This window comes from Excalfactoria chinensis, chromosome 2, assembly GCF_039878825.1.
Source record: "Excalfactoria chinensis isolate bCotChi1 chromosome 2, bCotChi1.hap2, whole genome shotgun sequence".
Classification (NCBI taxonomy): domain Eukaryota; kingdom Metazoa; phylum Chordata; class Aves; order Galliformes; family Phasianidae; genus Excalfactoria; species Excalfactoria chinensis.
Window position 1 is genome coordinate 129160124 of NC_092826.1, and position 14434 is coordinate 129174557.

At 35.2% G+C, this 14434-nt stretch overlaps 1 protein-coding gene across 1 annotated transcript in view; it reads right to left on the minus strand.

Moving 5' to 3' along the window:
• The window catches only part of PARD3 (par-3 family cell polarity regulator), a 411266-nt gene that overhangs the window by 147449 nt on the left and 249383 nt on the right, over positions 1–14434 (minus strand). The window contains exons 14-17 of the mRNA XM_072328130.1: positions 10779–10968; positions 5889–6040; positions 5216–5248; positions 4756–4800 (exon numbers count right to left, since the gene is read on the minus strand). Coding sequence (XP_072184231.1) covers positions 4756–4800; positions 5216–5248; positions 5889–6040; positions 10779–10968 — 420 coding nt within the window. The remainder of the gene's footprint in view (positions 1–4755; positions 4801–5215; positions 5249–5888; positions 6041–10778; positions 10969–14434) is intronic.

A 14434-nucleotide genomic window follows, 5' to 3' on the forward strand; every position in this document is an offset into this window, starting at 1 on the left:
AAGGCAACAAACGTTTTAGTAAACGCTTCCATTTTTCCACTCAGCTATTAAAATTCTGAGAACTCAGTTAAAATGAAATCCATTTGATCAAACATATTCAAAGAGCAGCTGTCAAAAAATTCCGCCTCAGCTGCCCTACCATTAAGATGAATTTGTAAATAGAAACAAAACAAAAAATCTCCTTTCCCAGCTCTATAGAATTCCTGCAGCCTGGTTCCCCAAGAGGTCTGGGGTGCTGCTGCTTGCACCCTCAGCCAGAAATAAATGCAACAAATTAGAAATTTTATCTCTATGAACTCACACCTCCTAGAAGAGGCCACCCTTTTGCTGCAGCCTGTATTGGTTGGAGGACTGAGGGTCATGAGGATGACTGGGCACAGTACAGCTGCTGGGGTGAAAAAGAGCAGCCAGCTGGGACAAGGGAGGGCTGATGGCTTTCCAGCTGTGCAAACAAACTACCATCCAGGATCCCCCAGCTTTTGAATGTGGCCCGAATCTAGTGTGAATGTTTTACATAACACTCTCTGTGCCAAGTAAAAGAACTTCAGCTTAGACAATGCCTTATAAAATTGCCCACTTTCTAGCTTGTGTCACAAACTGCCATTCTTCCACAAATGTCTATAGTAGATGAAGAATCAGATTTGTTTGTTTTTTTGTTTTTTGGTTTTATTTTGAGACTGTGTTTTGTTAAAATCAACATCAACAACAAAAAAACACAGTGTATGAGACAAGAAAGAAAAATGCATGTAACAGTTTGGAGGGAAGACGGAGCAGAAAGGGGACAATGCTATATAAACCAGCTGTTTGACATATTCTGTTTCATATACAAAGAGAAAAACTATCCTCTTACATGGCAACTTACTGTAAACTTCCTTATTCCAGATTCTGCTTTGCTACCTTCTAAATGAAACGCTCATATATCTTTTCTTAATTACTGAGTGGCTCTTTTTGTAAACAATAATTATAAAGCAAGCATTTCTGTGCCCGTTTATGTTCATAAAAGACATTACAACAATTCCATTTCCTGCTATCCAGTACAGATGTTTGTGAGAACAATATTTAAGTTCTCCTTTCCCAGAGGAAAATCTAGATGGGATGACCTAACGCTCCCTGAGTACTGTATAACTAATAATGGATTACAGAAATTATAGGAATATTTATTGAACTTGTGTGGTCATGAACACCAATGTGAACAAGTGGCAGAATTTGAAAGAGGAAAATATCCTTTCACAAGCAATTTAAGCACTGCAATCATAAAGCTATATATGTTTTAATACCTCCACTATATTCTATGGCCACTTCATAGTATTATCAAAATACATAGCTAAGTCTCCCTGTAAATTGAGTGAGTTCAGAATTTATTACTAGAATTCAGTAGCCAGAAAGTGAGTTGTTTACTCATGATCTAGTAAGAAACTTTCTTTAAGATGCATTTTGTTTAAAATTTATGAGTCACATCAAAACCCAGATTTTTAAGTACAAAAATGTCAGCATTTTCTTCTAGACTTTACAGTGCTGGTGGTAATCATCAGAAATGTTATCTGCTCAGAACGAGTTCTGTTTTGACAACAGAATTTAAAACAGAAAAAAAAAAAAGAAAAAAAAGGAAAAAAAAAAAAAAAAAAAAGGAAAAGAAGACACATCTACCTTAAGCATCTTTATGTGACTGAGAGATGAAAGGGGCTCTTTTATCATCTTTTTCAAATTTGAAGTTTATCAGAAGTTTCATTTCCGACAGTTTCATTAACAAATCCCCTTTGAGGTGAATGCAGCCGTCTGCAGCACAGCAGAACTCCTGCTGTAGTACTGCCTTGCCTCCCCACACTTTGCTTACATGTTCACTCGTAGAGTTATACTCTACACAATGTACACCAATATACATCTGGGTAACGTGCTTGCTCCAGTCCCAAGCGCTGTCCCTGCCCACCGCGCATGCACAGCACTGCATGTCCCCCAGACCAGTCCCTGGGCAGAGCACCACACTGGCTTGCCACACCATGCAGCCCCCCCTGCTCATGCACAACATGCGTTGGGTAGATCGGCGCTCACATGGCACATGTAGATCCAATGAGACATCCAACACATACACACACACAATGTTATGTGATGCAAACTGTTCCAAGCCCGTTGTTTTTCTCTTCATGCTAACCATTTCACACCTCATGATGACTCCCTCTTTTCCAACATCACATTATGTATTTATACAGTGCCACAAATTCACATGGATTACTTTTGCAAAGGCAAAAACCATGGTGCTAAAGGATGTAGGAGGATTCCTTCAGTGACGATTTTTAAGAGTTATAATAATTTCTTTTTTTTTTTTTTTTAGTGCCCTTTCTTTTAAATGATTTAAAATGATGTTTTTGTTTCTGTCCAAAGCATTATTTTTACCAGCTCTTAGATTGAACACTACCAGTGACTTATGTCAACAACTTCCCTCTATGAGTTCTGCAAAGGCATAACGTCTACATTTTTTCTTAAAAGACACCAGCAGTGAGTCAATTTTTGTATTTACTAACATCTTCTCCACTATACTTGACAAATTATTCTATTTCTATTTCAATTCCTACAATAAAGGAGGAACGTTTTAGCTTGGAAGGATGAAGGGGAGAAACAGAGCAAGTAACTGCATGAAAAGTACTCAGCTTTGCTTCCATTTAATAAACGTTTATTTTAAAAGCACCACGTAAAAACAAATTAAAAATCTCTTTAAGTAAATATTCTGCGGAGGTTTTTAGTATTGCTTTGATTTTGAGAGAGTTTCAGCCTTTCTTCACAGTGCACATGGAAAAAACAACAGCTAGGACTATTGTATGCCTAGGATTCAATAAATGAGCCATGCTCAATTGCTACTGAATGTACTTCTAACCTTTACAATGAACTGTAAACACTGAAAGGATTAGGCACTTCAAGTGAACTACAGAAAGAAAAATAATTAAAAATCTATTATACTAACTAGCACTGGTGAGTTCTACACTCTCCTTTTCAGCTAGTATCATTAAACCCAACTTTGACTGTAGCAGGGCCTGTTTTTATTTTTCCTCTGAAGTAAATATATGCTGAGTTTTCTGGCTTCTAGGATTCATCAAGGCATAGGTCACCACACATTTGAGGTACTTTTTTTTTTCCTATACCAGATAATTTTCAAGCCAAACTACAGTAAGTGGTTTGTTTAAAAACCACATCCATCTTCAGTAATGGGAGAAATGCAATGTTTATATCCGAAACCTGGTTAAAAGCACACAAGATAAATAAAAGTATAATAGAAAATGTGGTTTTTTTCCTCTCTCTGCCTTTTTTTTTTTTTTTTTTCTTTTTTTTTGCTGCCTCTGAGCTGTTCACAAAATATGTAACTGCTTAGTCCAGATGGTTACAGTCATGCTCATTCACCCAACTTGCCTGACGTGTCTCTTTTTGGAATTTAATCCAGGTGTTGCACATATAGAAAAACTGCACTTTGTTGATACCACCAAAAGTGCTATGCACTTTTAAACCCAAGCCTCATATTTTGCTAAAACATATAGGATTTACCTTGTTGTAATCATATCCCATTCGAATAAGTAGGTCAATAAGAAAATGAACAATAATTTACAATATAAATTTGAGTTTGATGTGTAACCTTCTGTGAATATTGCTCAGTGGTGAAGGAGTCCCCAAGCTCTGTTTCTTACCATGACTGTAAACATAGTTCATACTTTCACACTCCAATGATCTGAATCCTTCAAAACATTCATGCATTTTAATTTTGTGTGCTCAGTCTCAATTTCTAAACCTGCAAGTCTGTGACCATATTCTATGGCATTTTAAGAGCTAGAACTTTTAGCTGTTTTAATAAAAATTATACTGTTATCAGTAGATTACTTACAGCTTCTCAGCATTCTTACTCATGTCGTAAAGTGTGGTTAAACAGAGATGCAGTTGTGAATTATTAATCATAAATCCTGCATAGAAAGCTCTGTTCCCCAAATCACGCTAAAATAAATAATATTGTCAGGTTTAAAAGGTGAATTGTTCCTAATTAGAGCTAAGTAATGTTATGGTGTCCTCTGGATCTAGCCTAATTAAAACAGCATTTCAAAGGTCAAAAGCTAACATGTATTAATAAATCATAAAGGCTAATAATTGCAGCTGGTGCATTATTTTAATTACTAATAAAAATATGCTTTGAAAGCTATTTCTCATTATCATCGTGTGAAATGTTACAATCAATCGTATGTGGAAAAGATTCTATTTACATATTCTTTTGTTCTGTTTCAATGCTCAGGTTTCAGTTCCAAAGGCAAATCAACTTGCACTAATAATCAACAACTCAACTCACAACATGTACCTGATGACCACTTAAGGCAAAGATAGCAGTTTTGGAATTAAAATAATTATTTTCAAGAACTGTGTTAGCACCGTAAGAGCCAAACAACCGACTCTTAAACAACATCACTGAGTACTAAGCTTGATTTTCCAACATCTTATTGAAAGGACAAAAATCATGATAACACAGAATATTTATGAGTTCAAAGTGTAGACACAGGTGCCTACCTACAGTCAGATGTACGACCTGCTTGAAAATGCTACCCCAGATACTTATCTATAGAGAGAAATTTCTTTTTCTCTACGACTTGATTATTCACAACAATAGAAAGCAGCCATGCAAGTACTGGAATATTCATGTTTTCATGCAATTTGATTGGCAGTTCTGTAATTGTGGTAAGCTGCTTTGACCAAGGTTTCTATAGCAACAGCCTTACTGTCAATTCTTACCTGTTTTCTGGTCATCCATTGTACTGAGCTTAGTCTCGTCAGCTACTGTTAAAAGGTAAATGTATAATGGTTAGCCCAGTTAGTGACCATGCCCCACATGCAACCAACATTCCTCTTTTTGTGTATTTTTTCCAAGTTAGGGGGGGGGACTTAGCAATGTCATCCTTCATGCATATAAACTGCAACAGTAAGCAAACATTCTGGATAGAAATGGCAGCAAACTAGTAACCTTCATGCAGTGTCAGTCATGTTCACATCACAGGCAGGTATGATGTTATTTACACGTTAGCACATTGCAACTAATCAAGACAAGTCAATAACACCAAACTTACTGTCCTCAGAAGAAGTTGGTGAATTAGGGATTGCAGTTAAGATATTCACAAGTATTGTAAAGGAGAAAACCTGATTATATTTCATTATTCTGAGTACGGAATTTTGTGTTTAAACAATCAAAACTCACTGTTTAAGGTTACTAGCTTCCGCACTTCAGAATCTAAATACAATGGCAGAAAAAGAGATGGGCTTGTTAGCATTTTCTTCTTCTCTGTTGTTTTGTCAGCTAAAATGACTATAGTTGATTGCCTGTCTTAGTTGCTGCTACTTTTTAGGGCTTCTGATATAAATACAAAACATGGGTCTCAATCAAAAGTCAGACTAGCTCCATTCTCTAATTCTGAAAGTTCTCTTCAAAAAAACATTTGTACCATTAATATCTTCATCAAAATATACCTACAAAGCGAGAGGCTCCTAGGAATCTTTAAGGCTAATTGTATTATAATCATGAACTGAGACTAATACCGTCTACCCAGAACCACACACGGAATATTTTACATGGGGGTATTCTATGTAGATTGTTAAATGCACCTTTCATTCCCATTTTAATAAATATTTTGTATATCTATGTGTATACATATATACAGAGATCTCCGATATTTAAAGGTATGGACATTTACAAGTGCTAAGAACATTGCACAGGCCACTTGGTCACTCACATTAAGAATATTTTACTTCACACTAGCACATGTTATGCACAGTATTACTGCACATAAATGACATGTTTGGAATTACAAAATTTGTATACTTACAACATGAAAATCAGGTTCAAATAAAACAATTGAAAAAATATCACTCACTACCTAGATCCATGCTTTTGGATTTTCGTGTTTTAACAAACTCCAACTGACTGGCATCTGAAAACTGCTTTGTACGCTTTTCTGACATGCTCTGGCGTCCAAAACCCTCTCGCTGGAAGGCAAGCACTGGATCAACATCTGGACTAAGAGTGCTGTAGGAAGGGAAAAAAATCATGCGAACATTTATCAAGATCACGCAACCTTTCACTCTGCAGAGAAAAGCATTTATTTAGCACGTGACTTCTACCAATAATAAAGTACACATTTTCAGATAAACCACTTAAATAGTCACACACACGATGAATTTGTTTCACTGCATCGAGCGATTTTAGTTAAAGAGAATCACGAATTTCACTTATAAGTATTAATAGAAGACGTACATATGTGGTGCAAAGCTATGCATATACTATCAGAATATACAATCCCAATATGGGAATAATTTAATAGAGGAAATATATACATATATATTTCCTAATGATAAATCAATATATTTCCTTAATAACAAACGTTAAGATTTTTCTTTATCAAAAAATGCTTTTTAGAAAAGCATAAATAAAATCTGCCCTGGCTGAAATCCACAGAGAATTACCAAAGTTCTTCATTTAAAAACCTTGATAGCATTCTGTGATTTTAACCTGGCTAGGACATACAAGCATATTTTTTAACTCAGTGCTCCATTACAGAGCAATAATTTGTCACAGTGGTTATACCACTAAGCTGGACTTAGGCTTTCTGTACACTTCATAGAATCATAGAATGGCTTGGGTTGGAAGGGACTTTAAAGATAATCCATTCCAACCCCCCTGCCATCATTTTACAAGTCCTTCTTCTGCACAGATCACGACTTTAGCAATGAGAGTTTCATCATGCCTCACAAGAAGCTTTTTGAATATAGTTTTAATAATACTGATCTGATGTTGGTAGAATCAGAAACAATGAACAAAATTAGTTTGGTGTGTAAGTTAAACACTAAGCTTACCATGTGTCACAGCTGCTACACCACATGTTGAAAAAGAAAAAAAAAAAAAAAAAAGAGATAAGAAAAATAATATAAAATAGTGGGGAATAAAAACAGTAAGTAGTGTGTGCCACCACTATATATCCAGCAGCAAGATCTCTCAGAATTCTTTCCTCTGAATGTTGTAACATTTCAAGAAAGAAAAGCTAAATACACTATCACTGAGACTTCTCAACACTGTACATGTTGTACCAAGTATTATATATAGTGTGTGTGTGTGTGTGTGTGTATATACACACACATACATGTTAATGTTCAATATGTTCCAAAAGAATTATATTCTATTTTTGAGGCTAGTTATAAGACATGATTCATTCCTAGTGAGAAACGTGTTAATAACAAGTTTCTGCAGAACATGACTAATACTTTTACATAGTATAATGTAAACATGTTGATGTATGTCATGTACTATCATGTACTATCATGTATAGAATCGTTTTGGAACACCTGGGTATTAGACACAACAATGAAGAGAGGAAAGGAAATGTGGTCAGAAGCATAAAGTACTACAAATGATGAAAATCACCATCCGCGTTACTAGACAGAGAGAAGAAATTCAGTCTAGCGGTGGCAGAATTATAAATAATAAGATACGTGCATGTGAGAAGCATGTAATACTTAAGTGAGAGAAGAATCAGAGTTTACATGAATAAAGTCAATGTCAAGTGCCTTTTGACTTGAATATTTCTGGCTCTGGCTCATAATGTTTTACATTTAATTGCAGCAACTATTTCAGAGATGTCTGCACAATTTAGCAACGTTTTGAAGCATATGCTTAAAAGCTCAGATGAGTCAGAACCTGAACCAAAAAATAACTATTTAGTCCTCACATTCAGTCCCACAAAACAGGGAAGAAATTATCTCCACATGATAGAAAGATAAAACAGATGAGACCAACATATACTTCTAGCCTTTACGGCAGTGCAACTTGTAGCTGAATATGAACCACTGAAGTCTGAAAACGTTTTCTGAGTGACTCAACTCAACACCTTTCATAATCAGATCATAAATGACTTTCCCAAGGCCACACAGGAGTTTATGGCTCACTACTAGTCAGCACTGTCTCCAAAGGCTAGAAAAATGTGGTTTTACTAAGTGAAAATTTTCTCTAGCAACATCTGTTCATGCAGCTCATGTTAGTTAAAGATGACCAGCTCCATCTTGCTGAACAAAACGTATCATGTGGCCCTTGCTTCAAAAGGGGCAAATTTCTAACACTATTTGCTTTGGCTGCATGCTCCTTTGTTTCATATGAGCCTGCTTTGATCAGCATACATAAGTCTTCTAATAAAGTCAAATATCATTTTCATATAAAAACAATCTGCGTATATATATTCATTTGAAGCCCTGAGAACATACTAAAACTCCAAAGTTAAATAAAATATAGAATGGGCACCGCAGGTCACACAGAGAATGGTGTGGTCTCACACAGCATCATCAATTATGAATTCTGGAGACTAGATCCAAATGTTTCTACTGCCACTATGTTTAGGGACTTTCCTTCTGCTGCCTTTATCTGCATTTATGTGCACTCACCACATCTATCTTCCACACAGATTTATCTATGAGGATTATTACTTTATGTTTGCAAAGTATTCTGAATATTACAGGTGCTACTTAGCACACAAAAACAATTGGTTCCACTCTGACATCATAAAATCTCAAATGATTTTAGAGTACAAATATCAGAGTCATACATAGTGTCATCAGTTTTCACATCCTGGTTGATGAATAACCCACAGGCGTGTTTTAATAATTACAGAACACGCAGACCACAGGACTTTAAATACACATACGTTGCCCAAAAGTATTCAGATGCCATACTGAAGAGACTTCGTTGGAAAAACCAATGAGCATGGAGGAGTAACTAATACCTCTAAAAATGCCTCATTTAAATATTTTTCAACTACATTAACTGAAGACAGAAGGTGAATTTAATGCAAGTCATTAAGCAATGCCAAATACAATTTACTATGTTCTAGCATACTTAACAAATAAGGTTTCTGGAATGACAGCTGATCCTTAAAAGAATGTAACCGTCTTCTGACCCTCAATGTTATTAAAATTCCACTTATTAATCCTGTCTTATTGCCCCTTTGTTTTCATAACATTTTCATCAAGGATTAGGGAGATATTGTCAGGCTGGAAAAGCTTACATTTTCTTCCGTGATTCAGAACAGCTGCCATTCTTGTTTGGATAACCCTTCATCCATATTCTTAGTTTTACCCTTTGTGCCTTCCAGCAAAATCATACAATGCACCTTCATTTTACAAGTCTTCCTTCATCCATTAGCAGCAGGAAATTAATGCAACAATCCACTTCTACCACTATACCACTATACCTCTTATACACAAATAGAATATATTCTATAGCAAGGTGCAGTAGTCATTTATTCTTTTAACTGCAATTGTACCTGAAGACTTTTAGAATTTCTTAACAAGATACAGCTTTAAAGGTTTTAAGCATGATCATTTCCACACTATCTAATCCCTATTTTCTTTAGCGTGACTCTCATTTTTAAAGAAGTCTATGAATAGCAAAATACACTGCAAAAACAAATTTAAAAGCATGTGCAGGTTTCAAACAGGCTCTTACTCTATTTGCTCATATTCAAATAAAAAAATTCCCTCATCAATAAGCCTCTATGTGCAGTCTTGAGTACTATTCTACTTAAGCATCTTGGATTTTCATCCATAAAAGCTTTTACATAAGACAGATGGCCTTTTCAAGGCCCAAGCTGCAAGTATGACTTGTCCAAGAGAAGAGCTGCAACACTGAAAAAGACAAATAAGGATGCAAAAAAAGTAGTTTTTTATACAATCATTAAAACTGTGTTTAAAAATACAGAGCTCAAGTTCTGGACAAAAGATGAAATAAACTAAAATAAACCTAAGAAGAAGCTGACAGGCGCACATCAGCTGGCAGGTGCTATTACTGTTTTATTAAGATTCTGCTGACACATTCCTAACAGGCTTCAGAGACAAAAGAACTAGGAAAATTTGTTACTTCACAAGATTTGTGGTAATTATCCAGCTTTAAGTAGTAGTATACAGAGGTGGGCTTTTATTTTGTTATTACTATGGATAATTACAGGACTTGCAAATTAAATTTTAGATATGTATTAATTGTACTTAGCAATAAACAGTGTATACTTGCCTGGGACATAAGCAAGTCAATAATGGAATTCAATGCACTTCTCATTAGAAGTCTTTTGTTAAATTGTATAAGTGTAATTAGGAAGTCAACTTAAAACCAAAGAAATTGTTTTTATTACAGATACAACATGTTCACATTTTTAATGTGAAATTATTATAGCACAGTGCCTTTACATGACACAAATATTGCTACGATACAAAAGGTATCCCTTATGTATATTAAGGAAAACTTGACTAGTTCCATTAACACTAACAGGCAAAATAAAGAGCTGCCTCTACCTCTAACCAGATTTTAAAATTACTTTATGTATGTTATTGGGAAAGTCAAGAAAGTATACAGAAGTATTACAAAGCTAATAAATACATATTGGAATATGAAAATTAAATCTGTCTTTTATAGACCTAGAAATATTTACAGTGAGAATTAGAAATTAAATTTTCCAAGTTACTTTAGCATAGCTAGCTAAATTAGTGCTCAAAAACATGCCTAGAGACAGCACAAAACTCCAGTCTCAATTAAGAAGTCTAACAATCCACATACGTAGACTTTCTTCCTGAAACAGGAGTAATTATAAGTATGAAAACAGTGAAATGTGATGAAAATCTAAATGTTGGGGGGGAAAAAAAAAAGTCATACTAGTAGTAACCAAAATGTAAACTAAACAAAAAGACAACTGCAATCATCTATTTTCTCCTTCCACTAAGCTGTGCCTTACCAGTCTGTCGACTCATTAATCGCAGCTTTAGCCCATCCACCAGCATCAACAGTGCCAAACCCAACATCATCATGGGAACTGGATGAGGACTGGTCAGAGAGGTGTGGAGGAAGTACAGACAGCCTGTCATCCTCAATAATGACAGTGTCATCTTGGGGCATATTCACTGTTGGAGAAAGCTGATATTTACCTGAACAATAAAAGGGAAAAAAATAGAAATGAAAAGTGAATAATGGCAGAGAGCACCTTGAATAATATAAAAACACAACTGATAAAAGAGGAAACCTACTGATAAGAGCAGGACCACAGGTAATAAAATTAGCAATGTCTCACTTTTCATAGATCATCCTAAGCAGAGGTCTGAAAAGTAATATGCAGTGCTTGTACCTGCAGTCTATTGCAAGCACTCAGTAATCTTCCCTTGCATCAAACACTTCTGAGGAAATGAATTTAATGTGCCCATAAATATTATAAAACCACTACCACACTTGCTTTTATAGTGATCAATATACACCACTATATTTTCCACTATTTCAATGTATTTTGATGCATAAGACTGAAGTACAGTTTTCAAGCTGATGAATACAAAGTACAAGCAATTGAACCTATAGAAAACCATCACCAAAACAGACTAAACTGCTATAAAGACTATCAAAAGGAGTAACATTTTCATTGCGATGCTTAGTAACATTATTACTGCTTAAACTGAATAAGTAAGTTTTTCAGGACATACGCATGAAATACAGATTTGGGAGAATAGGGATTATATAATTTTAATTTGGAAGATAATAGAAAATCTAGAAAAATCGTTATTTAAACTCTTAACATGAAACAAACAGGTTATTTCAGTATTCCAAACCACTTTGTTAAATGTTAATGTAAGGAAAATAATGATTTGCAGATTAGAATTATAGTTATCTGAGATTATGGCAAATTATTGTGTGATTCCTTCATGTTAGGTGCACATAAGTTTTCTCTGTGAAAGAATCTCTCTGAAAATATTTTTTTCTCCTGGATATTGATGCTGACTTAAAAATCTCTGTCATCTAAAATGTCTGGTCCTAATGCTCACACTACACACAACATTATTTCCAATGAATGATCACAATAGTACGTTAATTTTACAACCAGATATGTATTACTTTCTAAAACAATTAGTAAAATTGTCACTTATCATGGCTAAAAAAGCACTAGCTTAATCAGCTACTGATCTGACAACAAACTGTCAATTACTCTAACACTGTCATGTACTGCATTTATAACTCACAGGTAATATTCATACTTTATTTTTACTACAGATATGGAAAAGTTTTAAGACTGCGTAGAATTAGCAGGAGATGTCCTCCCAGTCTGTTTGCTCCTCCCTCTTCCTCCTCGCCACTTTGTTGTTTTTTTTTCAGGAACCATTTCAGTTACTGTTATTGCTTTTGCATGCAATTATGGAGGGGGGAAAAACTAAACTAAACAACATCAACAAACAATATAATAAACAATTAGCTAATAACTACACAGCTAGCTAAAATCATCACTACAATAGAGAATACATTTTGTATAGGTTTCCAAAGAGAGAAAAACAGGCTTCAAAAGAGATCTTTGAAAAAGGTGGAAGTGGTTAAAGCGTCTGGAAGGAAAAGGTCCTGCATGACAAATATCACTGTCAACCTGAAATGAATGTGTTCATTTTGCATAGCAGCCAATTCTTTGCCCAGCACTAGCTTCTTTGATGGAGAGGTTAATGTTTAGCCTGGTGAGGTACTTCTTTCCAAACACAGTGTCTACAAGATTGTTAACTCTGTAGTTAATAATGTCTGTAAAGAACTGACAGAGAAGAGGTATAGCCTTATGGCATCCTGTAGATTGAACTTCCCATTTGCGAGGCTACAGTAATTCAGTAATATTTTTTAACTTTTCACTGTCCTTCTTTATATCTGACAAGGGTGAAGAGTGACATTTTAATAGTTGCTTTGGAATTAAGCAGAAAACCCATCTGACATGCCTATGCTTTTTGCAGCAGATGAAGCTAAAAGCAGGTGAAAGGCTTTACCACCAGCAGATGGTTCAACATACCTCAGCAAAAGGCTCAATACATCCTTTGTAGAAAGCTTAGCTGAAGTGGATATAAAATACCCCTGGAGAAAGTAGTCCACGAGTGTTGTGAGAAACATTACAAAGGAACTTCAAAGAAACTTCAAACCTAGTAATCATCAGTATATTCGACTGATCTGCAAAACCGAGACTTTACTCAAGCTGCCTACAAACCTCTCCAAGACAGTAATTTTCTCTCGGGCTAGAAAAGTGCTATTAAATTTAGAATCTGAATATACTTCAAGTCCAGTTTTGCATGTATTAGTTCATCTTCAGTGAGGTAATCTGTAATAATATGTAGCACTTTGCACAGTGTAATAAGGAAGGGAAATTCTTCCTTTCAAGTGTGTCTCACCACAGGCCAGTGAGTCTCAAATTTCTTGTACCAGTTACCAATCTAAACAAGTGTAGCCTAAGGACCCTACCAAAGTATGGGGTAAGAAAGGTTCCCATCCATTTGCTCAGAAAAAGAAATCTCTAAGCTCCAATACTGAATGGTTTGTCTCCAGGTCTATGGAACTTAACAGGGAAAAAACACATCAAACAGCAATGCTTCCAACTTGTCCAAAGTTTGGATGTGAATTAAGCCACAAACATTAGGTAATTTAAACAAACAAACCAACCACCAGAGCAAAACAACAGCATATACAGTCTATAAAACAACAAGCAAGCTTACTCACATTGAAACAAAACAGCTTCCAAAAGGTCCTTTTAAATCTTAAAAATTCATCAAGTTTCATTAATCTATTAGAATAATTTGGCTTCAACTACACTGCATTGGGAACACCAACTCATCTGCCCTTATTGTTTTTTTGTGATTGCCTTTCCTTTAAAGGAAGACTTCAGAAATCTATAGAGTATCCTTACAATACGTTTAAAACTAAATTTTACTTTATGAATGATACTCATGAGCATTTGGTCTTCAAACTGTGGGATTATAATCTCTGGGATTCAGATCAATGCTATGCTTCAAGCTTCTTACACAAGTACAATTTAAAATAAATTTATTCCCAGCAATATAGTGAGCTATGGCAAAATTTCCTGCAGATATCTTTATCATTTAATATTCCAAGATAATTAAGGGCAGGATTGGGAATAAATGTGTGAGAACACCTAAGGACTAAGTGTCTCCATGATATATAGGCTTTGGATCACAACAAAGTGCTCAGAACTGTCAAGACTATTGTAGTAGACAATTATTTTCAGCACAGATTCCCCACTGGGGAACCGCATTAGGCTCATAAATTGACACAAATACTCTATACCTCTAGCTATTTTATGTTTTTAAAACTTTGTATTTATTTATTTATTTAATGCTTCCTCCTGATTTGTATCCTGAAGATATGCAGAGAACAAAGTACTGCCTATTGTGCAGTAACTACCAAATTTTACCAAGTTCTGTGAGATCCCTCTGGATGAAAAGTAAATTCAGTGCAAGCCATTATTATTCTGCATACCCCCTAAAAAGTAACCTGTTTTGTCACCAGTAGCAACAAAACCCACTGTGCTCATGAAAAAGTTTTAGAAATCAGATGAAAGAGATGAAAGAGCACTTTGTACTAAGTTGTTTG